General features: G+C 39.4%; 1 protein-coding gene and 1 long non-coding RNA gene across 2 annotated transcripts; one reads left to right on the top strand and one right to left on the bottom strand.

The window, feature by feature from the left end:
• Nucleotides 1-9,848: 9,848 nt before the first annotated feature.
• On the top strand, nucleotides 9,849-19,698 carry LOC140533128 (prolactin-inducible protein homolog). The gene is made up of 4 exons (XM_072652494.1): nucleotides 9,849-9,992; nucleotides 11,935-12,040; nucleotides 19,048-19,165; nucleotides 19,444-19,698. Exons 1-4 carry the CDS (start codon nucleotides 9,901-9,903, stop codon nucleotides 19,572-19,574), a joined length of 447 nt encoding a protein of 148 aa, XP_072508595.1. The 5' UTR covers nucleotides 9,849-9,900; the 3' UTR covers nucleotides 19,575-19,698.
• Nucleotides 13,713-26,046, bottom strand: LOC140533129 (uncharacterized). Its single transcript, XR_011976809.1, has 3 exons — nucleotides 25,816-26,046; nucleotides 15,194-15,982; nucleotides 13,713-14,267 (listed from the first exon to the last, which is right to left on the bottom strand). It is a non-coding gene; the product is annotated as an uncharacterized lncRNA (long non-coding RNA).
• Nucleotides 26,047-26,409: the final 363 nt, after the last annotated feature.

The raw sequence follows: 26,409 nt of genomic DNA, 5'->3' as shown, positions 1-26,409 counted from the left end.
GTGCAGAGGTAGGATTTAAACTCAGACCTCCATGACTTCAAGTACAACTTTCTATCCATTGTGCCACACTACCTTTCTCTTTCTTTCCTTTCTTTCTTTTCTTTCCTTCCTTTCTTCTCTCCTTCCTTTCTTTTCTTTCTTCTTCCCTTCTTTCCTTCCTTACTTTTTATTTCTTTCCTTTTTTTCTCTCTTTCTCCCTGTCTTCTCTTTTTTCTTCCTTCCTTCATTCCTTCCTTCCTTCCTTTCTTTTTTCCTTCCTTCTTTACTTTCTCCCTTCTTCCCTTCCTCCTTCTCTTCCTTCTTCCCTCTCCTCCTTCCTTTCTTTTCATATGTCCAGTACTTAGTAAAATACTGCCATGTGGTAGGTGCTTAATCAGTACTTGGCTGACTACCATACTGTTACTTATCACTATTTTCAATCCTCATCACAACCTTCAGGAACCATATCCATCTGTGCTTTACCTGAAAATCAACCTTGCTTTGACTTCAACTTCCTCGCCTCAAAATCTTGATCCTTCAGTTAACCACTTCAACTTTACCATGGTCTCTGCACTTGAATCTCTCGTCACATTGTCCTTTCACTTCCCATCCCTTTCCATATCTCAGCTTCAGTCTATGGCCACCCTTTGCCTTTCAGAGGTAGTGTGGCACAGTATTTACGGTGCTGAGTCAGCAAGACTTTGGTTTGATTCCTACCCCAGACACTTGAATATCTGTGTTACCACAGCTTAAACCGACTTCATCTCTTTCAGCCTTGGTTCTCTCAGCTGTAAAATAGGAATATCAGCACTTTCCTTACTTACAGAGCTGGTATTTTGTAAATGTTAAAGCTATATAAATAGGAACTGTTACTATTTCATTCTTCTTATCTTTTTTAAGCAATGATGAAATAAGCTCAGTTATCCCCCAGTTCCCCCCAGCTATTTCCCAGTACCCACCTCCTCGGTTTCCAATTCTTTGACACCATGAAAAGAGATAATATGAGTATTTTGGTAACTGAGGGTCCTTACTCTCTTTCTTTGATCTCTTTGGGGTTTAGGCCTAGTAATAATTTAGCTGAGACAAAGGGCATGCAGCGTAGTGATGTTTGGGCATGATGCCAAATTGCTTTCCAGAATGGCTAGAACAATTCGTGGCTCCAATAGTGCATCAACATGCCTATTTTCCCTCCAACATTTGTCACTTTGTTTTTTTAATTAGTTTTGCCAATCTGATCAATGTGAAAGGGAAGATTCGAGCTGCTTTAATTAAAATTTCTCTAATTATTAGTGATTTGGAACATTTTTCCATGTGACTATAAATAATTTGAGATTCTTTCTTTGGGAACTACCTGTTCATATCCTTTGACCAATTAACAATTGGGGGATGGCGCACATTGTTATAAATTTTAACCAATTCCTTGCATATGGAATAGAAATAAAAAAAACAGAAATGAGATTTTATCAGTGAAAGTTACTACAAAGTTTTGTTTTACTAGCTAACAATTTCCTTTATAATTTTAGCTATATTGAGTAATTTTTTTTATTTTATATAATAAAAATCATCCATTTTATCTTTTACAATCTTGTTTATCCCTTGTTTGGTCACAAACTCCTCTCTTTTTCATGTTCCTTGTTTCTCTAATTTGTCAATGATATGACCTTTCACATTTGGGCCTCACATACATTTGAAGCTTAAATGTTACAAAGAATCTATATTTCTTTTACTTTCTTTCTTTTTTCCCAGTGGGCAAGGGGAAATGGAAGGAAAAATTTCTTGATAATTGGAAAAAACGTTTTTAAAAATTATCTTCTTAGAAAAATAATAAGATTACACTTATGATCCTTTAAAATAAAGGATCCCTGCCTTTTTAGTGGACTATGATAAAATAGTTTGGGACTGAGTAGTCAGTTTTCATAACAAGGTTAGAAATCGAAGTATCAAAGTAATGTAGAATCTACTCTTCCCCACTCTACCAATATGTCCTACCTAGGAAGGTGAGGAGGGAAGGGATAGTGGAGAGGATGGACGACAAGCAGGAAGACACTTGGTTGGGAATATGATTAGCTGTGATTTTGAGAAATGAAAAGTAATGAAAGAAGCTCTTCCATGATGTGGAGGTAACTCCCAGTCATAGCTGGAACTAAGGGAAAAAAGAACTTTTGTCTTGGTTTTAGCTCCTTATCTGGTGCAAAGGATCACTCAGTGCACGAAGGTTCAAAGAAGCAAGCCTTTTACTAAAAACATATTCCCACACTCTCATGGAAAAGTATTGGCCAAAGCAGTTCAGGAAGATGAAACAGGTAAAACAAGTACCGGGTTCCCTAGGGTCATGGAGCTCCCTGCTGAAGGCCTAAAAGCTTTCATATTCTTCTTGCTCAAAGGGCCCAAAGCAGATCAATCCACCTTGGGGCAAAGGTAATTCCTACTGCCTGAGGTTTGCACTACAATTACCTAGCTCACAAGAGTCCAGCCTGGTGTTATGAGAGAACGAAGGGTTAACTCGCATCTATCAAGTTGCACTAATATCCTGGCCCACAATGGCAGTAATCCTACATGGAGGCAAGGAGATAGGTAAATGGAATTTTCTTGGCTTTCATGGTCCCATCTAGCTCAAGAACTCCTTTATTCTGAGAAATAAGGAAGAACAATGTCTCTTCTCTCTGTGGTTTTGTCACATGCACTATTTTTGCTGCCTTATTGACTTTTCCTGCAGAAGCACAAAGCTAGTGGCAGGTCCCAAATTGTCAGATGAGCTTCAGGGAAACCTAACTTTGCCATCTTTTCTTGTACTTGTCAGAAGTCCTTACCTACTGCTAAAGAATATGCTATTACTGACTTCTTCAGTCTCCCTAAAACCAGACAAATAGGTAGAAGAGGTGCTGGGGACACTATTAACTATCCCCCCAGAGATCTAAATAAACTTCAAGATTTGGTTTAGCTTAGGGAATCTCTCCCCATTCATGTACATTTGTGCATTTGTGTTTGTGAACAGGTTTGTGTTGTGGTCAGGTATACTCCAAAGGACTCATTGAGCTGGGCCCTAAAGATGAGGGAAGAAAGTCACTTGGACATCCTTCCTACATACTTATGCCATGATCCAAACCACCCCCTCTTTATATTTACACTGATCTGGGGAAAACAAAAAGAGACAGAGGAAAAATTCATCTTCCACTCCAGCAAACATTCCTGAACTTGACTCCCATTTCTGATCTACAGAAGAATATGCACTTTCATAAGGAGAGAAGGAGGGAGCTCAATATAGGCTATTCTGAGCTCCTCTGTACAAGGTTCCTGAGTCCACAGCCTAAGAAGCAACAGCCAGTTGATTCACATTCCCTCCTGACCTAACTTTTTTGTCTTTGGATTCTTTTTACCCAAAAACTCCTCAACAAGGTCAATCCTCCTGGGATTCAAGACCCTCTGGAGAAAGTTAGTCCAAAGTTTAAACTTCCCTACTCTCTTCCTGCTTCTCTCCCATCTCCTCACTCTGTCCTATTCACAAATATCTCTTTATACTTACATGCCCCCTTAATGAGCAAGAAAGAGTCAGCCCAAGATCTAGTTACTGCCCAAGTTTATGAGTCCATAATAGAAAGGGGTAGGATGAAGGCATTCTTGGGATTGAGAGTGTAGTATTAGCACATGTGCCCCTTTGAAAAACTGCATCTGGAAGTATAAGTTATCATTATACCCATTATGATACCCATTACCATAAATCCTTCTCGTGGCACAAGAGAAGAAATCAAAGGACAAACTCTGAATTACCTGGACAAAAAAGTGAACCTTGGGACTGGAACTTCCACATTCTCTTGAAGTTGTGACTTCTTATTAGGAAGGATCATGAACTGAAAGTTAGGGTTAAAGTTGCTTCATGAGGCAGTAGTTCAAAGACCCAGATTTGCTTCTCTGATTTCTTAAGAAGAATGAAATCTTTACAGGGGGCTGGAGAATAGAGAGTCCATAGACATCTGTCAAAATTAGAAAATTGGGTCTCAAATAATATGCTGCTGCAGTGAATTGATAGAGAGGAAAGAGTTAAAAATCCTTTCTAATTCTATGCAATAACTTGGTCTGAAAGCCAAAAAACACTTCCCCCAGATAAATCACAGTTGATACTGGCACAAAAAAGATGTAAAGGGCATTTCAAAGTGACTCAGAGTAGTTTTATGTGAATGAGGAACACCATTTTATTTAAAACTTACCTTCATGAAGGGGTGGTCCTGAAAACCATAAGGAAGAAGGCAGAGAATATGTTGTTTGGGCAGCTATGGGTGGATATGTTAGTCTGTCAAAGGCCCTAAGCACTAAATACAGCACTTTGGGGATGTGGGACCAGAATGGCAGGGCACTAATGCATATCTGCCCCCAGAATTAAGGGGTCAACCATAAGCTATACAGTATCATAGATTTAGAGCCAGGACAGAATGTAGAAGTCATTTAATCTAACATCTTCATTTTACAGAGAAGGAAAGCTCTGTGACTGCGTCCTCTTTTTGCCAAAGTCCACGTAAGGTCATCATGACCATCTGAACCACACTTACTCATATCCCTCAAAGCCTGGAAAGACAGGGTTTAGAAACAAACAAAACAAAACAAAATGAAGAATGAAACAGATAGATATCCTATAATGATTCTGTCCTCAAGGAAAGACAGTGCTCTCTCTCTCTTGCTCTCTCTCTCTCCCTCTCTCTCTCTCTCTCTCACACACACACACACACACAAACACACACACACACACACACACACACACACACCCTACAGTATAAAACCTAACATGACAAGGACTTTAAAATAGCAGAGAATATATTTAAGTAAAGGGAGTTATCAACATCATTCAATTTTGTTCAGCGGTCAAGGAAAACAAAATCTAAGAAAAAGCTATGGGATCATGAAGTTAGAAAGTCATTGGTGGCCTTTGAAAAGGCAACTATGCTAGAACTGTAATGGCAATTTACAAGGGGTTGCAGAGTGGAGAAGTAAATATATTTTATTTCCTCCAGAACTCATTGATCAGAAAATGCCTAAACAGTGGGAAATTGCCTTGTGGAACTCTAAATATGAATTCAGAATAGCATGGCAAAATATATTAACTGATATACAGTGAAGTAGGCAAAACCTGAGATAACTATATGTGCAATGACTAAAACAATGTTAGCAGAAAGTACAAAAAAATGAAGCTAAATGCTTTGTAATTATAATTGCCCACCCCCCAGGAAAAGATGAGAACATTCATCCTATTCCTTCGCAAAGGTAGGGGAATAAAGATCCAGTGGCACTGGATTTGGAGCCAGAAAAGTTGACTTGGAATCCAATCTCTTACACTTACTAGCTAAGTAACCCTGGAAAAGTCATTTAATCTCTCTGTGACCCAGTTTGTTCAACTGTCATATTTGGTCTTTTTTCTTTAATTTCACAGAACTGCTTTGTTTCCCTCTTTTGTGGAGGGTAGAAAAGAAAGAAAATATTTTGGAAGTAAAGGTGATATAAAAAGAGAGAACAACAATAGTAATTAAACACAATAACAATTAAAACAAAGAATAAAGATTTTTTTAAAGAGGTAAGGGATGAATGGATGAATGTATTGAATCTCTTGACTCTTATGTAAAAAGGCTTACTTGAATAGATTTCAGTTTGGACTGTGGGTATAAACGAGAGGCACAAAGAAGAAAGCTAATTTCCCTTCCTATCTAAAGAATATGATAAATTTGAGTTCCAGAATACCAAGTGAAATATTGCCACCCCCCAGCCTAAAACCTGTCTTTTTTACCTAGCTCCCATGTTCTGAATCATTGCTTCATTCTATCCTTACAGCTGGTCCACTATCCAATCATTATTCAGTCTATTACAAGAGATGGAGGACATTCAGAACAGAAAACAGGGCAGGAAAACTGCTCAGGTTATCCAGCTGATGAATGAAAACAGGCTCTTCAATGAATCTGTGAGTTCATCAATGAAGATTACAACCCATTCATGCCTTCTCCTTTATGATTTTTGTCCATGTTCTTTAGCTCTTTCACAGAAGTTCCAACTTCATCTTGGCCTTTTTACATTTCCTGGGTACAAGTGCAGATGCTATCTATCTGTTTGTAAACATTCTTCTCATGTGACTGACCCACTTCCTTCTCCAATCACATAGTTTCCTATCACATAACTCACATCACCCCTTGCTCATTGCTTGTTGTTTGTCCTTCATCTTTGAAGAAGACCAATGGCATCACAGGCAATGTTTTGACTTGAGGCAGAGTTGCACAAGTTGTCAGTCCCATTCTCTCTCCCAGAGTCATTGAAGTCCAGTCACAAGACAAAAGTCAAGATGATCATGATGGCTCAAGATGCAGTGAATGCCCTTGGCATCTTCAGTGTCTGATCAAGCTCTAAGCATTCACAGTGCCTGTTTCAGACACTTTCACGGCCATCGGAAAAAAAATCATTCTTATCTGCCCATTCTACTGGGGAAGTTGTCTCATGCTTGACTTGCTTGTAGGTCACCATTGGATATATTTTGTAGCTTCTTGGGCTTGCCATATGTCCCTATATGGCTCTTTAGGTCCCCTGAAATTTTGATTCCTCAAATGTTGAAGTATTCCAAAATATTCATACAACATTGCTTGGAGAGCTTTTGTGTTCAAAAGATGTCAATAGCTAAACATAGTAATTTAAGAAGAAACTCTTCCTACATCCTTGCAGCATTGCAAACTTTGTGTTTCCATCATTTAGGGATAATGAGTAAGAGTGTACCAAGAAAAATTTGAGGCAGATGCAATGACATCTTTTAGCTTTCTGGCAGAGTAAGTAAACAATTAATCAAAATATTTCATATCTTTGCCAAAGGGCTGCATCCATGATTGATTGCTGCAGTTCCTTCTGACTTTACTATAAAACTTCAGTTAGGGAGACACTGTTGAGTAGTGAACAGGACACAGGACTTAGAGCCATGAAAATCTGGGTTCAAATAACTCTCATGCATTTATTAACTGTGTAACCCTGAGAAAGTCACAACTTCAGAGTGACTCAGTTTCTTCATCTACAAATTGAGAAGATTGAACTCAATAGCTTCTAAGATCTCTGCCATTCCTAAATCTATGATGTCCTAATGATTGATTTTTCTTCAGTAAAATCTTTTTTTTACTTTATATTGATGCTTTTTTGTTTTTATACCAATCATATCTCAATATTACCCCTCTTATTCCTGTACCGTATACATCAATTGAATACTCCCCTGTAACAAAGAAATACAGTTAAGCAAAATCAACTATGATGGCAGAGTATGCCACATTTGAATCCCATAATCCCCTATCTCTCTGCTAAGAGAAGAGAGTTATATCTTATCAGTATCCTGTTGCCTCCAAAGTCTGGGCATTCTCCCATATTCTTTATATCTCTCCTTTATAGGACTATAGAACTGGAATTGGAAAGGAATTTGGGAATCATCTTGTCGAACCCTATCATTGTATAACCGAGGAAACAAAAGCCCAGACAAGCAGCATCACATAGGTACTAAGTGTCGGAGGCAAGGTTTCAGTTCAGGTCCTCTGACTCCAAAGCCAGTTCTCTTTCCACTATACCACACTTCCTTTCTAGGACCACAATTGATAGTTACAATTAAGCAAATTTCAGCTACTTCTGGTTCCCGATGAGTCATCTTCTCCAGGCTACTCTTCCTGGCTGACCTTATCTCATCTCTCCCCACCTTCTTGCATACTCCATCTCTCCACATAGCTTCTTTTCTTCTTGCCTATGTGTTTTCTCTATTGAAGGAAGTTCTTCCCCCAGGACAAAAAACTTGAGGAACACTGGGTAAAATGTGTAAATAGACACTCCTACTGAACTATCTGGATGGCAACATTCATATGGGAAGAGTTACAGTAAGAATGATGTATATATTTTAATGGATAGCTAAATGTTGCAGTGAAAAGAGTGCTGGGGCTGAAGTCAAGAAGACTCATCTTCCTGAGTTCAGATCTGGCTTCAGATACTAGCTGTGTGACCCTGGGCAAGTCACTTAACCCTGTTTGCCTCAGTTTCCTCATCTATGAAATGAGCTAGAAAAGGAAATGGCAAACCACTCCAGTATCTTTGCCAAATGAGGTCACAAAGAATCAGACATGACTAAAATGGCTAAACAACAATACTTCACCTTATTTTGATTTTGTATGTCTTTAATTTTTAGACATACTTCTTATCTACCAAAAATTATTGTACTTTGTTTTCTTACTCATTCTAAATTCTTTTATTTATTGGAGACTTTCACATTTAAGGTTATCATTATTAGATTTTTGTTTTCCTCTATCCAATTCTTTTGTATTATTTCTCCCCATCCCTCCTCTTTAAAAAAAGAGAACATTTGATTCATTTGATTAGCTGTGTTTATACCAATTTAACGCCATTCTTCTCCCACAGGCACTTTCTGTGCTGGAAAGCAGGAAATCCCTGCCAGAGTCAGAGAGTAGGGAATCCCTACTGCTTTTTATAAGCCTAAGTATATATAGTGAATTTTGCTGAGGTGCATGGGATGGGTGATAGAAGGGGAATCTCCTCTCTAAAGCCCTAAACTGAGGAGCCTGAGAAACCATCCACTATTATGATAGGGTGCTAATTGACAGCAGTAGGAATTTTACTTGACTTTGTTCAGTGTCTAAAGTGGGTGTTGAGCTAAGTTGGGTGTTGCTTGGAGTACTGGTTACATCTGGGGCTGGGAAGATGACTCACTTCCTCTTAGATAAAAAATTTATGAGGTGCTCTCCAGGCTATAATCAGCATAGAATTGATTGAATGGCTCTGCAGGATCTGCACCATGAGTGGGATGTAACAGTAAATCTAGTTTTAGTCACTCTATGCCTGATAAGCCTAAGCCAATGTGAGAGATGGTAAAACAAGAATACAGTGAAAAGAGCCCTAACACTGGAGCCAAAGTACTTGTCTTCAGATCTCACCTCTGACACCTACTACCTGTGTGACCTTAAGCTGTAGTTTCCTCATCTAAAAATGGGGAGGAAGAGGGGAAAAGGGTTGGGTCTGAAACCCTTTGCAGCTCTAGATCAACGATCTACAAATGATCATGAGAGACAATGATCAAGAGAAAGCCTTGGCATGGACCCCCAACCCTAGATAGGCAGAAAGATAGGAAGTGAGAGAAGGTCTTAGCTGGGTTGCCAAAGTGGGGTAACACATTACGACAATTGGTGGGAGGGTCATAGAAACTCAAGGATGCTAGCATAGCATGAGTGTGTCTCTATTTGCAATGCTACAGACAGCATAACTTTCCTTTCTCAATTGAATTCTCCATTTATTTTCACTTTTCTGGTGAAAGAAGGGAGAATGGGAGGACAAAGAAGGGAACATTTATTTCGATTTTGTTGAGAGTATTTGAATGGAGTTAGCTCTCCTATCTTCTTTCTACTCTGCTGTCTTAAAGGTAATGCTCACTTTACAGGTGAAGAAACTGAGGCCAATAGAGTTGAAGCAACAGCTAGTATATGACAGAGCCAAGGCTAGTACTCAGACTTCCTAACTTGCAATCTAGAACCCACTCTCCTGTCCCACATTATTCTAGACTTTGATGTCAACAAGGAGAGATCCCTACTTATGTAGGCTAATTGAGGAAACATCCTGTTTTTTATCTTTATTGTATTTTATTTTATTCTTTAATTGCTATTGGCTTGAACACTCTCCAGTGTTGCAAAATAAGGAAGAATTACTCAACTTCTCCCCTCCAGAGCAGTGCCACTTCACCTGTGCTAAATGCTGGCATTTTTGTACACAAAAACAAATCTTGTGGAGACAAGTATAGATAAGCAGGAGGCACTGATTGGCTACTTGTCTGCCAACAGTTGTTCTATCATCCTTTTCTAGGTATAAATAGAGGGTACTAGGTGAGCAGTCTAATGTTCTTAGATATCATTTTCTGTGTCCTTCAGGATGTACTGTCTCCAGACCTTGGGTTCTAGCATCGCTGTCATCTTCCTGGGACTCTGCCTACAACTACTGACCACTGGTGAAGCTGCAGACATGTAAGCCACCCTTTCCCTAGTTATTGTCCTTTTAGTCTGCCAGAAAGGATTTATTGTGACACCCAGAGATCCCCATTCCCTCTCAAGATATTATTCTCCATCCATGTTCCCATCCTCCGATAACAAGATGCCATACATTCTACCTAGAAATCTCTCTTCCCTTCTGACAGGGGAAGACTTCCCCTTCCCTAACAACTCTCCTCCAATCCCTGGAGACCAGAATTGATCTTTAGAGAGAGAAATTAGAATCCAGAATTGGTCCCTGATCCTACCCTGAATCTCCATCTTTTTCTGTGCTGCAATTTTCCTCTTTGTAAATCTCTACTGGAGGGAGATAATAGCCAAACTATGGGCTGAAGAGATGACTCTGAAACTGTGGCCAGAAAGGTATTCAAGACACCAATTATTATACTGGGAGGTGTGACCTAATTTTTCCAATAACATACTGACATAAGTCCTAAAATTGGGAGAAAACTGTACTTTTGGCCAACCTGTATTGCTTTTATGTGCACTAAGCCAAGAGACCTCATGTAGATCTCTAATTCGGGCAAGTATTTGAGACAGGTAGAAACAAGGAAAAAAGAATCTTGTGCTGTACCTCGCTACCTTCATCCTAGATCCTAGCCTTCCTCCTGGGGAGATAGATAGATGATAGATAGATAGATAGATAGATAGATAGATAGATAGATAGATAGATAGATAGATAGATGGATAGATAGATATTTTTAGTGGGAGAATACTCCTTGGGTCTCTGCACTACATGAGCTTGAGCTGGGGAAGAGATTCAAATAAAGGCATAGAATCCATGAGCCCTGTTCCTCAATCAAATGATTAGACCTTATCCAGTCTCATTCTAGGGAAAAGGCAGTGGAAAACATTCAAGTTCAGGTTCTTGGGAAGAATAAAGCCTTTGTTCTTGAAATATCTCAGAAATGAGTTAAGCTCTGGTTTCCAAGAGGAAGACAAGTCATGTGAGTGGAAGAGTGGGAAGGTAATGTGTTGGAGATTAGAGGCAACACCTATGGAAGTGCAGGTGGGGCCTATTCAGAGAAATAGAGAAAGGAAGAACTTTAAAAAAATGTACTAATGTCCCAGGCCACAAGGTGGGAGTTAAGAATACAGGACTTCTGAGTTGTGTTTTTGTCTTGGTCTTATAAAAAAATGAAATATCTTATTTTCATGGGTATACTCTTGGTTTTATGAAGCTATAGTTAATGGACTGATGCCTTAGGAAATCCTAGATAGAGCAGACTCTATCCTTGCTTGCCTTGCAAAGTGACTAATTTTGCAGACAGCTATACCCATTACATTCAGCTTGAAATATACTGTGAACTCCTTCCCCTGAATACACACACACACACACACACTCACACTCACAAACCTCTTCTAGCACATTGTTTCCAAGTTGCTTTGTATCAGGAAAATGGGCATTTAAGGGAATTTCAGGTCCAAGAAGGTCGCTTGGACCCATAGGTCACTGAATTTCCTTGGGTCTTCATTTCCTACTACATAAAATAAAGAAGTTTGACTAGATAATACCTAAAGCCCCTTCCAGATCTAACATCTGGTGCTTTTCTTACTAGTCATGGTGCTTTGACTTAGGGCTATGAAAAATAAGGAGCTAATCCCTAACCTGGACCTTTGGTAGACAGTCAGAATTGTGACCACTTCAGACTGACAGCATCTCATACCTTGCCAACTCAGTCTCAGTTACCCTTTCATTTCTGGGGGTGGGGAAAGTGGGACTTAAATATAGAAAGTCTTTGGAAATGAAACACATGGAAGAAGTGGATATCTAGACCACATGATTACATTTCTCCTAAGTACCTCACTCCTGCTCCTCTTTATTTCACTCATATTCTCAACCCACAACCTACTTGTTTCTTGATCCATCCCTAATGAAGAATAGCGGAATTCTTTATTTCTCTATTTCCCTTACCAGACAAAAGCTGCTTGATGTGAATGTGACCCCAATGCTGCCTGCAAAACCAGGACAGAAAATCGAATTGGCATGTTCTGTTCAATCATACTGGACAAATTGCGCTCCGGTAAGTGAGAGATAGACATTGATAAAAGGCTAGGGACAAGGGAGTATAAGGGTTTATCAGGACAGTTAGGTCATTAATTTGATTGGGGACCTCCTTTAAACAACCCCTTATAGAAGAAAGAAAAGAAGGGAGGAGAATAATGAGAGGAAAGGAAACAGGGCAGTCACAAGAGACAAGAGGGAGGATGGGAATTCCCATTCCCATCCCTTACAGTCATTACTAAGAGTAGGGGAGGACAGGATATGAAGAAAAGGCTTATCCCCTTTTTCACAGAATCAGTAAGCAGAGATTGATGAGTGGAGAAAAGTATAAATTGGGAGGAAGAAAGTGTTCAGATTTTCATCATTCCTCATGGATAAACAATGTGACCAATTGGAGGAGTTTATCTCCCACTCCATATCATTAAGTCTCTTTCTTCCCAGGGTTAGGTAACCCACCAACAATCAGCAAACACAGTGGCACCCAGGATGAAGTCTAAGGGGAAAAAAGCTGAAGTTGACCAAGTTTGTAATTTCGAATCAACAATTTTTTGTGAATTTTCCTTTTCAACTATAATGCATTTCATCTATTATGAAAATTAACTCATCTCTGTAAGTTTGTCCTCACTGGTTTGGGGACTTTGTTTTGCTATTTTCACTACTCTTCAGGAATCCCAGTAGAATGATCAACCTAAAGTTGTCATGCCTGGGTGCCTCATGGCCAATCTCTCCTCTCCCAAAGTTTACTACTATCATGCACTCAGTACCCTTCACTTATAATTACCTGCCCCAGTATTCCATTCCCTCATGTATCTTTTTTCTGTGTTTTCATATTTAGCATCTGAAATAATGCCTTTTCCATGTGGGCACCATGAAAAACTATCCAAGATAGAGTAGATCAAAACCAAATCTCACAAGCCCAACAGAGGTGCTTATTTTTACCACTTGTTCAAGAAGAAACTTTTGTTTAACTAAAAAGCATTTAGTCAGGCAACATAGCAAAGAAAGTTACAAGACAGGATGTGTGTTCCCTGTACAGGAAGATTTCTTAGCAATACTCAGTCCCTTTATGGGAGAACTTCTAACGTCAAACAGACATGAAACACTTGTTTCAGCTAGTTGGAATAGTTGATAGAGTGTAAGACTTGGAGTCAAGAGGACACCAATTAGCTGTGTGACCCTGGGCAAGTTATTTCACCTCTCTTGCCTCAGTTTCCTCATCTATAAAATGGGGATAATAATAGCATCTACCTCCCAGGGTTGTTGTGAGATTAAAATGGATTAACATATGTAAAGTTGTTTGCAAACCTGAAAATGCTATATAAATACTAGTGATGATGATAACATCAACTTTTCTGAGATGAAGTCACAGTTCAACTGAAGGCCTCTTTCAGATGATCTATCAGAGAAGAGATACACTGGCTATTCATTTCTTTTCTTTTCCTTTTTTTGGTGTGTCTCTTCCATCTCTTTAGTCTCCAAAGAACAATGCCTCAAAAGAACAACTCCACTGAGACTTTTGCTCAGATTAGAACCACAGCATGATTAAGAGTTTGTGTCTGAAACAATCAAGTTGAGCGCAGTATTGTGATGGTGGTTTAGGGGCCTGGATTCCTGCCTAGGCCAGCACCTATTTAAGGAATTTTGCTGTCAAAGTCTCAACTCTGGTCAGAATAGATCCTGGTGGAAAAATCATATACAGAGAAAACCTTTGCCCACATCTTAGAAACAGTAAAAATTTTATTATTGACCAGATATGCCTATGCATGCCACATGGAATATTGCATCCCACAATTATGTTATTTATTCTTTTGTCATTTCATCCCAAAGATATTGTCTATATGCACCAACTTCAAACGCTTTCCAGTATTGATAGTCTCTAAATATGCACCTGATATAATAACACTTTTCTTTGAATACATCAAGCCCAGATCTCACTTAGGGAAGCATAAAAATATTTCTTACTAACTTAAGTGTTCTCTTCTGATGCAAGTATCTAAAGTTAATATCTACTGCTGTATGTTCCATAGAGGTAAAAGTCTTGGGTGGCACCAGATGTTTCTTAGTACCATGTGAGGGGCATCAGTTACTGTCTCTCATAGAATCTAGTGCTTAACTCCCATTTCTGCTTCTCCACAGTATGATGTTTTTGATGAGCAAAACTTCTGTCCCAAAGTGCCACTCTTTCACTTCTTGACTTCTATCACTTTTCATGGTTCTTCATCCCAACATTCTTCTCTACTCCAGTACTACAAGGACAAACAAGGCAAAAAGGATTGGTTCAAAGCAATAAACTGCTATAGATTTAGTGTCCATCACATGACCCACAGAAGTAACATCTAATCCTATATGTTTCCCACAGTTAATGACACACTCAACTTGTAGTTAATTAGTGACCCTACTCACCTCTTTCAAGTAGTATCCCACTTAATGATGGTAAAAAATGTCAGTGGATTGTGAATCTGAACTCCATACACGTACTCTCACAACTTTCCATTGACAGTCTCCTTCAGCACCAGGAGTTCCAGCCTTTACTGTCAATAAGAACTGTGCTAGAAAATACAATAACTTTCTGGTAACTCAATCTTTTGGCACAAGGCTGGTGCTAAGCCTCTAATGTTTTCCCAGCTCAAAGGGTTTGCTTGGTCTGCATAAATCAACACTAGTATTTATGTGAGACAAAAGGCCATATTTTTTAATATATTGTCACAATCGTCAATACATGACCTCCAAACAATGTTGAGCAAACAGTCACTCAAAAAAACATTTATTAAGTGTCTACTATGTGCCAAACACTGTGCTAAGTTCTAAGGATACATAGAAAGGTAAAAAAAAAATAGTTCCTGCTGTCTAAGAGATCAGAGTCTAATGGAATAAATGCCATGAAAGCAACTATGTACAAACAAGATATAGAGAAGTTAAATCAGAAATAATCAACAGAGGAAAAGCACTAGCATTAAGGGAGACCAGAAAAGATTTCTTGTAGAAGATGAGATTTCAGCTGGGTCTTGAAAGAAGTCAGGGAACCAAGGAGGGGAAGATAAAGAGGGCAGAGTATTCCAGACATAGGATAGTCAGACCAGGCTAAGCTTTATTGTCCTTCTGCTTCTATCTCTTCTCAATCACGTCATCATGAATGAGATCACTACTAACAATGTTAATATTAATTACTCACATGTTTTTAATAGTAGCCACCAAATCATAGAAAAATATTTCTCAAGAATCTTTTGGGTATTGCTGGCTTATAGGTACTTCTATCTTCTTTGAATCCATACTTAATCCTTGGTCAGGACCTAGTGACTAAAGTGTTAGGCTAGCTGGAAGATACCAATCTGAAGTTGTCCACTAATAGAGGCTTTGAAGAACTGGCACATGTCAGTGGACAGTTGCCGGCCCAGCACATTCCTGTCAACCTAACAGTTCAACCACTCTTTTCTGGTGTTTTTATAATTTCTGAAAGACAATGAGATTATCAAGATACACCACACCTCCATGGATGTTATATCTCCAGTGGCCTTCTCCATAAAACATTGTAATGTGGTAAGAACCCTGAAGATACCCTGGGACTTGAGTTCATATTCTTATAACATTTCTGGGAAGATGGAAGCTGTCTTCTTTTGTCTTCACCTACCACAATATATGAAGCACTGGCTACCTAGCAGGACATCTTAAAGTTATGACACTGTAAACTGTTCTGATTTAGACCTCCAATTTAAACTCTAGTTTATATATTCTTAGTCTTGATCTTGAGTTAAGGGGGTGTCTACCCCAAGCATGTGAGGACTTCCCCCAGTGAAATGGACAGATGACAACAGTTTGTTCCAAAGGCCATGAAGATAGCTGAAGCAGGTACCGTGGGGCACTTAAAACTTGGTCAAGTATCAAAGATGTCAAGGCCATCCACTTCATCGCGGGCCATCATCAGCGATCTCGACTTTTAACTTGCCACTGGACTTTGATCACTCTGGAAGAGAAAGTAAGACTTTATGCAACTCCACCTCACTGAAATCCAATTCCATACATCAAGACATCACTAAGACATCTAATGTCATTGGCTCTCTTTGAAAACGACAAAGAAGAAGAATCTCTAATATGGTCATTACATATGGACTGGTAGACAATTTGGTGATGAAAGAACTGACAGTTCTTTCAGAGAGTTTCTGAGATCTTCTCTGTCAGACAGGGGAAACATCGCTTGAAATGACCAGGAATCATTGAGACAGACTGAGTGCACAACCTCATAGGCATACTCCACTTTTCATCCATTTAATAGGGGAAAAAAATTGATTATTTGTATTGAATTTCTTCCTCATTTGATCCTTCCATGCTATAGAGACCATGAAGTCACAAAAAGTGGGACTTCTCTAACTCCATTCTCAAAGTAGAGGATTCAGTATTTCTTTGATGCCTTCTGTCACCACTGTTTTCTGTCTTCCTGTAATTTTCTTCAACTATGCATAGACTGTCAAAGTATTCAGGTAGAAAGCCTTAGTTCAGTGTCTGTGATATCCTGCCTAGACTTTGTACAGACTGGAGTTGGTGCCAAACAAGGGTGACTCAACAAAGCTGTTTCCCAGGTGTAGACACACCACAGTCACTGTTCACTTTCTCACACACATCTGCTACTCTTTAAGAGAACATAAAACTCACATTAATACATTTAAATATGTCTTTTCATTCTCACCCACCCTGCAAAGGGTGGATGATATTAGTACACCTTATGCCTATACCCCTTGTGGAGATCTAAGTACATCATTTCCCACCAGTGCTCTAGTGTGTAAATAGACATGCAATTTATAGCTTTAAAAGTAGACAGAGGACCTGGGCTTTGAGTCAGGAAGACTTACATTCAAATCTTGACTCAGATACTTAGTTGTTGAGTGGTGCTGAACAAGTCACTTAACCAATATGCATCTCAATCTCCTCATTCATAAAATGAAGACTTAATGGCATCTAAAGTCCCTTCTAACTTAAATTTATGATCCTATAAATGCACCATTGCCATAAACAGTTTACATAACACAAGAGTACCTTATTTGGCCCTTTCTATACTATGGAAAGTACCTCACATTGCCAAAGTTGTTTATAGCTGCATAGCTCACACTTTCAATATCCTTATTTCACCATGGCCTAAAAGGCTAAGGCCTCCCATTACATCCTGGGCCATCTCCAGTCATCCTGATGAATATCTCGTCACTAGATCCAGATGGCTCAGGAGAAGAAAGTGAGGTTGGTTACCTTGCACAGCCCTCCCTCACTCAAAACAAAGTCAAGTGCAAGTCATATCATCATTTCTCTGATGTCATGATCCTCTTCAAAAACGAAGGACGAACGCAACAACCTGTTTAAAGTATGAAAAAGCTACTTGGCCTCAGGAAATGGGTACTTTTTTAAAATTCGGGAACTCTCCTTAGCATAACCTGCTCTTGTTGTATAGCATACTAGTACTATCACCAACAGTAAACATTTACTAAGGGCCTATTATATGTATGGGGGGCAGCATGAAGCAGTGGATGGAGAGCTGACTTTGATGCCAGGAACACCTAAGTTCAAATCCTGTCTCTAATACCTACTGACTGTATGACCTTAAACAAGTCACTTCAATGCAAAAGGCAACTCTCTGAAACTATGAGTTACAAAGATGCTAACCTATCCTGGAGAAGGGGAGTTTCTTCCTCTCAAAGTTCCCTATACCATGAAATCACAGGACCAGTCCTTCTCCCTACAACAATCCTGGGAGGTAGGTACTATTATTATCCCCTTTTTAACGATGAGGAAACTGAGGGAGATAGAGGTTAAGTGACTTGGCCAGGGTCACAGAGCTAGAAAATATCTGAGGCCACAGCTGAACTTGTATCTTTCCAATACTAGGTCTAGGAACTGTGCTAGATGTTGGGGATACAAGGACAACCTCAAAGACTTTACTTTTTATTTTGAAGGATATATGTGCAGAAAACAAATGTACAATAAAAGATAAAAAGGTCCTAAGAACTGAGAGGATCAGGGAAGGCTTCGTGGAGGAGGCATAACTTGAGTTGAGCCTCAAAGGAAGATACTGTTTCTGACTGTTGGAGTTGGGAGGTAGGGGTGAGAAGTGCTTTTATAAGTATAGGAATGGCTTGTGGGAATATGTAGTTGTAGGAGAAGAGTGCAAGATCAGAGACAGAAGACATGGGTTCGAATCCTAAATCTGCTACTCACTATTTGATTTACCCTTCCTTCCTTAAGTTTCAATTTCCTCATCTAGAAAATGAGGGGATTGAATTAGATTTTGTCTAAAATCCCTTCCCACCTTCCCCAGCTCTAAATCCTATGAATTTTTCAAACAAGTAAATAGGGAAATCACTTTCATGCTCTGGTAAACCAGAATGGAAGCTTTGTTTGTTGTATGTTTTTTAATAGCTCCTCAAATTATGCCATTGTATATGTGTTCATCCTTTGTTGCCAAAGAAGACCATGCCATCAGAGAAATAATAACATGACTTGCACTTGACTTTTTTTTGAGTGAGGGAGGATTGTGCAGGTCACCAGCCTCACTTCTCCTCCAGAGCCAACTGAATCCAGTGACCAGATACTCATCAGGATGACTAGAGATGACCTAGGATGAGGCAGTTGGGGTAAGTGACTTGCCAAAGGTCACACAGCTAGTGAGTGTCAAGTGTCTGAGGTGAGATTTGAACACAGGTCCTCCTGACTCCTGCACTGGTGCTCTATCCATTGTACCACCTAGCTACCCCCATGCCATTATCCACTCAATACAACAATAAGGACTTAATAAATGCTTCTTGTACATGCATCTATCTCCTAACTCATATATTTGTGCTAGTCTAATTGCTCTGGCATATGGGACACTTTCTTGATGTCTTCCCTATTCTCTAACCTTACATCATTTCCTTCATTATTTACCAGTCTGTGATATTTCTTTATTGTTTCTCTACCTCCTCCTTTCTTCTCCCCTACCTCTCATATTTCTCCCACAAAATACTAAATGTTCACCCTAGTATATTATTCCTACCTCCTTCATCCTAGGTAAAAGTCTACACCCTGAGCAACCCACCCATTGTCTTCCCTTTTGGGAATTTGAATTATACTTATTGTGCATGTCCTGGGGAAACTAAGACCCTCTACTGGACCATCCAAAGCAGTAGTAAGTGAGGGGCCACCAGGGCTGGGTCAGGGTGGGATGGAGAGAGGGCATCTATGGCAACAGGGTTGAATGGAAATGGGGAGATCAAAGGCAACAGATGACCTAAATGAAAGGGAAATTGGGCATGGTGTGAGGTCATATGAGATGAAAGAAGGGGAAAGCAGGGGGCTGAGGCTGAGTCTGAAGGATAGAAGCAGTGTCATGGACTGAGTTGGAGGAGTCTCTCCACTAGGGCTGAGAGGTTACTGAAGGACATTGAACTACCCCTCTCTCTCCAGAGACTATGAATGTAGGATGTGGAGCTGCTTTCTATCCGGATGATGTTTGCCGTGAGGGCCAAAATTCAATTCCTCCCCAGAACAAAAGAAGATATGGTACTGATATGAAGACCTTGAAAATAATCAGCTGAGCTATAAGCCCTAGGCTCTCTTTGTTCCCCACCAGTTAGTCACCTTGTTATTTCTGGCCCCAAAATTAACTCTGAGCATCTGAGACTAGTTTCAAATGTAGAATAAACCTATTGCATTTCTCTACCTGCCTGCATCTGATTTATTTTTTAATTTCTCTAACACCTATACTTTCTAGACTCTTCTTTAAAAGCACTTTTACACAAGAGGTCTTGAGGAGGAATGTTAGTAGAGATCATTCGTACGTTTGGCAAATGGAGAAACGAAACACAAAAGAAATCAAATTATTTACCCCAAGTCATGTAACAAGCCAGTAGAACCAAGATGAGAATCTTATGTCTTCATTCTTCACTGAGATTCCCTTAAACTGAATCCCTCTCCACAAAAACAGACATAAGACAGAATGGCTCCACAATGAAACACAGGTTCCTCCAGAGAATTGATGACGATATATACATGCCATTCCTCTCTTCAGAGATCTGGGGAAGTATGGGTATGGAAAGGGGGATACATTGTGGGAGATGCTCAACGTGTCAGATTGTTTTTCTTGACTGTCCTTTTTGTTACAAAGAAGAGTTCTATTTGCAAGGAGGGAAGGCTATTGTAATGAAGCAATGATGAGGGGTTTTTTTTTAATTTCCCCAAAGTATTAACAACAATAATAGCTGACATTTACATAGCACTTTAAAGTTTATAAAACAATTTACAAATATTTCACTTGATCATCACAACAATCCTGGAAGGTAGGTATTATCCTGACTTTACAAAAGAGGAAACTGAGGGAGAAAGAAGTAAAATGACTTTCCCCGGGTCACACAGCTAGTGTCTGAGGTCAGATTTGAATTGATTTTCCCAAATCCATATCCAACTAGTGCTCTATAAATTTAGCCAATAAAATAAATAAATGACATGAGAGAAAAAATTAAAAGAATCTAGAACATTATTTTCCAGCATCATATAGTCTCAGTGGAAGGATTCTTCTCTGAATTGCTTCCAGAAAGACTGCTCTCACAAGATGTTTTCCTGAAGTCCATTCCACTGTAGTAGTCCTCCAAGGTCTACTGTAAAACTACTGCTTTCTGCTGACCTCTAGGAGATGCAGTGTATAGAGCACTGGACCTGAAGTCAATAAGATATGAGTTCAAATCTGATTCAGACATTGAGTAGTTGTTCAACCCTAGAAAAATCAGAACTGTTGTCTGCCTCAGATTCCTCATCTATAAAGTAGGGATAATAATAACATCTCCCTCCCAGGACTGTTGTGGTGATCAAATGAAATATTTGTAAAGCACCTTGCAAGTCTTTCAATGCCGTATAAAGTTATATGTGAAGTTAGCTGTTGTTTTTATTATTACTTTCTCCTTTTTCTCTTAACACTATCCTTAGTGGTCTTCTTTTCTCTACCCAAATGCACAAAGTGCTGAAATTAGAAAAAAAATCCTAAATATTCCTCTCCTAATTCAGCCAAAAGCTACAACTTTCTTCCTAGACTTTTATCTCTGGGGATAAGGTTGCAGAACAGGGACTTTCTTTTACAGAGGCCTCTCTCTTTTGACTTGGAATTTGACTGGTTTTGCGTAGCGACAAGAAGGCTTACCAAGGAGAAAGACTTTAGTAACAAACACTCCTTTCATTGACACTCAGTCCAAGTTGCTCCTCCCACCCTACTTCTTCTACATGAAAACCAAGTAGCACTAACTCTCTTTGCAGAGAGGGTGATTAAAGACCTCAACTCAATCCCAATAAGGATGTTCTTAGTTCTCAATGTTAATTTTCAAAATTCCTCCCAGAAAATACCCCAATTTGACCCCTAAATTGTTTTCTTTGGGTGTGGAATGGAATTATCCTATTTTAAATAAGCACTTATTAAACACCTACTAATGTAAACCATTGGGCTAGATTCTGGGGAGACACAAAGGCAAAAATGAAAGAATCCCTATCCTTAAGGATTGTTTGTTCTCTTCATGTTCACACTCCAAACCAGATTGGCATCATTATGCATAAAAGGAGCCCAGGAAAGAGGTATGACCTTTCCGAGAGCCATACAGAAATCATTTTTGTCCTAGAGTGCCTTCCATGACTGGGTGGAGAACATGACTTCTGAAGTCAACAAGTGACGGATAGCATTTGGCTCTTCTTATTTCAGTAGGGTCTTGGTCAATGATGACCTGGTGGTTAACAGAAAAATGCATTTTGATAGACTCCAACTTCTTTATTTCTCCTCCTTTCATCCTCACTGCTACTTTCTACCTTATCCTCCAACTTGAAACAAACTATTCCTCAGGTTCTCCTTTCTTCAGAAGAATCTTTTTTCTACCAAGTGCAAGAAACCTTTCTTTTGACATGAAAAGCCATTGACACCAAGATAAACTGTCAACTGATGCCCTCATATAGAAAAGACTTCTAGGGGATGTAAGAGTTGTCACAAAATGTTTGAAGTGTTATTATAGATGGGAGAGGTGAATAAGATATATTTTATGTGGTTCCATGTGGTAACACTCTGATCAATGAGTAAAAATTGAAATGACATAGATTTTGCCTCAATATAAGGAAGATCTACACTCAGAGTCGATCAAAAATGGAATGTGTTGTCTCTTTAGATAGTGTTACTGAAATTGTCCTAGCTATAGCTGGATTAGTATTGTTAGGGATATTTTGTTTATGTTTTTCTTTCTACTGTTCTTACATCATAGAATCATATCTTTTGTCAGCTGGTATTCCAGATGAAATACTGGGACAAAATTTAATAACAGCGAGGTTGGATTTTCTCTGTAACATTTTTGATTGCCACTAGAGGGTGATAAACGCACAGACATCTCTAGTCCTTTTTCCTCCACTATTACGATAGTCTGGATCAGTTAGGCAATACAGTGGATAAAGCTCTGGGTCTAGAGTCAGTTAGACTCATCTTCCTGAGTTCAAATCTGATCTCAGAGGAAGGCTAGCTGTGTGGTCCTGGGAAAGTCACTTTACCCTGTTTGCCTCTGTTTTCTCATCTGTAAAATGAACTGGAGAAGGAAATGGCAAATCACTCCAGAATCTTTGCCATGAAAACCTCAAATGGATTCATGAAAAGTTGGGCATGACTGAACAGTAACAAATAGCAGTAACCTTCTGATTAGATTCACTCACTTCTCAGATCTCTCCTAATGTCAATTTATCCTCCATTCTGATGCCAAAGGGATTTTCCTAAGGCTCGTATGTTCCCTCTGCAAGCTTAAATAACTCCCAGCTACCTCTTGGAACAATATAAATTCCTTTGTTTATCTTTTAAAGTTCTTCACTTTGAGGCACCTTCCTGTCTCTTTCCAGTCTTCTAACACAACACCCCCTTCCACACAGGAGTCAGTACGGTCACACTCACCAACCTACTGTTTCTCCCACAGGCCACTTCAGCTCATCTCCAAATCTTTGCATTAGTTCTCCTTTATCCTCCCAACAATCTCCCTCTTCATCTCCATATCTTTGAATTCCAGGTTTTCTTTATGATTCAGTTTAAGGGCCACTCTCCTGCAGGAGTCTTTTCCTAATCCCAGCAGCTGAGTGAATCTTTCCTTCTAAGGCCATGGTTCTTTCCTCTTTATTTAACTGTATGTATTTGTGTATCTGTGGTCCCCCCATTAGAATAAAAGTCCCTTGAAAACAGGGACTGTTTTTGCTTTTTCTTTATCTCCCTAGTGGTTAGCAAAGTACCTGTCATATAGTAGGTGCCTGTAAGTGATCTCTCAGCTGTTTACTTTTCTCCCTTTTTTTGTTAAAAAAAAAATTAAATATCCTCTTTTGAACTTTCTTCAATTATCTAGTGTTAACATGACCAACTCTTTGTAATGCCATTTGGGGTTTTACTGGCAAGGATACTGTAGTGCATTTTCTTTTCCAGTTCATTTTACAGAGGAGGAACCAAGGCAAACAGTGTTGTGACTTGCCCAGGGTCACACAGCTAATAAGTGTCTGAGGCTAGATTCAAACTTAAGAAGATGACTCTTCCTGACTCCAGGCCCAGCTCTCTTATCATCTATGCCACCTACCTGCCCCTTGGTGGGAGTTAGTTAGCAGCAAATTGGTGCTACAAGGTGAATAAGGTACCATAAGAGTTAATGTGGTCTTAGGTTACCTAGAGCAATAAAATCAGTAAATGTCAGATATGGAGGGTATCTAGTCCTGCACAAAAATAAGAATCCTCTCTACAACATACATGGTCATCAATCTTTACTTGAAGACCTTTGGTGATAGGAAATTCAACTTATATTTGAAAGCACCCAATTCCTCTTTTAGTATCTCTAATAATTTAGAAATCTCGCTTTTTGTTTAGCCAAAATGATGACTTCCACATACTGCTTCTAGTTTTGTTCTTTGGAGTCAAACAAAAACAAATATAATTTCTCTTCCATGTGACAACCCTTCAGTTAATATAAGACATCTCTCATGTCTAACAATCTCTTCCCTCCTTCTGCTCCTCCCCCAAAAAACCAAACAATTTTCCTTAATGACTTCAGCTGATCATTACACATCATGGCTGGGGCAGCTAGGTGGTGCAGTGGATAGAGAGCACCAGTGCAGGAGTCAGGAGGACCTGAGTTCAAATCTCACCTCAGACACTTGACACTCACTAGCTGTGTGATCTTGGTCAAGTCACTTAACCCCAACTGCCTCATTCTGGGTCACCTTCAGTCATCCTGATGAATATCTGGTCACTGGATTAAGATGGTACTGGAGGAGAAGTGAAGCTGGTGACCTGCACAGCCCTCCCTCACTCAAAACAAAGTCAAGTGCAAATCATGTCATTATTTCTCAGATGGCATGGTCTTCTTCGGCAACGAAGGACGAACACACACATACATATCATGGTATTAAATCACATCACCATCAGGGACGCCACCCTCTTCATACATTCCAACTTAGAATTGAAACTTTAAATTGTGATATGCAAAAGTGAACACAAACTCTGAATATAACCTATTCTGATCAAAGATATTGAAATGAAGAGATATTGTGTATTAAACAACACAGAATGGATATATCATATTCTATATTATCCACAAGCATCTGGGTTAATGGATTATTGAAACAACAGTTAAGGAAGTTAAGCTCTAATAATTCTTATCAACATTGGAAAGATAATTTGTTCATTGCTTTATGTAATTTGAATAAGAGACCATTGGAAGGCAATACACTTCTAGCCACAATGATGACCCCAAATCTGGAAATTAGAAAACCACAAACACATAAAATCCCAAATATTGAGTATTGGACTGTGGGGCCAGATGTTCCAGCACCATGTCCAGGGACACCTCATTTGACAAGATATGTTACATTGTTTAGAGGACTTTTGGTTGGATAGGAAAGAAATCAGAGCAATCTCTACTGGAATATGTATGATAATCCCAAAGCCTTATTTTGGACAGATATTACCTAATCAGGATTAGCAGCTCAAGGAATACATGTATTGGCTAGAGTGACAGATTCTAACTATCAAGGAGAAATAATTGTAACATTCCAAAATTTAGGTGATGGACCCATACAGTTTTGTAAAAATGATAGAATAGTTCAAGTGATTATTATTCCTTGTGAAACAAGACCAGTTGTGAAAACTTATCCTCCTTCTGAAATAACTGGTAGAGGAACTGAAGGATTGGGTTCTACTGACAGAATAAAATTGAGAGCTAAAGTATGGGTGAAATGGGAGCCAGACCACATTCCAAAGGCTGCACAAATTATAGCAAATGGGAAAGATGATACCATAAGTCTTGTTTGTTCAGGAGAGGATGATTATCAGATTGTGTTCTTAACTCATATATTCTACCATGAATGAGGCTGTGACAGTGGGTTTATGGACTCCAGAACCACAGCTGAGCCTATATCTACCCTGCTTCTGATTACAGTTTCCTTGTTTTGTTTGTCTGTTTTTTGTCTTTTCATCTGTTAAACTTGTTTGCTAGATTTGTTTCCTGTAGGCTTAGTACCCTCCACCTGCAGATGCCTGATCACTTAAGCCAGATGTCACCTATCCATGACAGTGATGTGTCATCTCTGGACCTGAAGTCAACCAAATTCCAGATGCCAGCTAAAGAACTGATCTCTCACATGGGACCTCTTGGGGCAGGGGCAGGGGCAGCTCTATGTCCAATCTTAGCAGGAAGTAGTTGTGGAAGAAGAGACCTTTGCCCCTTACCCAAAACTTTTGGGCCCTATTTTTTTGAGGGAGAATGGTGGGGTGCTTGCAATACCAGTTGACCCACTGACCTGTGTAATGAATATTAAAGATCTTGGGGCCGAATGTAATAGTAATTTAAATGGAAAAAAACTTTCTTATTAATTAATAGGCCCATATGATCTGCTTAAATTGCCTGGAAGCCTGGGTCACATGTGGTAGGAGGAGCTTGCTGAAGAAGTGGAGCAGGAAGGGTAGAGTGGCACGTGGAGGAAGTGAATGATAGGGATCAGGTCAGAGGGAAAAGAACACAGGCCAACCGATGCAGGTCAACTGGCACAGGACAACTGACATATTGTGACAGTTGATGGTGAGAAGGTCCTGGCAGGGGAGGGGAGGTTTGAGAATGGCTTTGCCCTCTGCTGCGATCATGGTTATTAACTTCTTTGATACAATGACAGATTTTGCTTTTTGGTTCTTGGATTTCGCCTTCTGGTGTTTAAATAAATGTTTTTCTTTTGCCTTCTATATGGAGAGTCTTTTATATTTTACTATTGAAAACTATGCTGGCATATTCATAGTCACCACCAGTGCTGTGAATATTACCTTGGTGATACACTTTGCCAGACAAATATACTGTTTTTGTCATCTGTTTGAGTAAAAGTTTTCCTCTGCTCCACTATCCC

The sequence above is a fragment of the Notamacropus eugenii genome, chromosome 3 (genome assembly GCF_028372415.1).
Source record: "Notamacropus eugenii isolate mMacEug1 chromosome 3, mMacEug1.pri_v2, whole genome shotgun sequence".
Taxonomy (NCBI): domain Eukaryota; kingdom Metazoa; phylum Chordata; class Mammalia; order Diprotodontia; family Macropodidae; genus Notamacropus; species Notamacropus eugenii.
The sequence above is the reverse complement of the archived record's forward strand: the minus strand, read 5'-3'. Positions and strand labels throughout refer to the sequence as shown.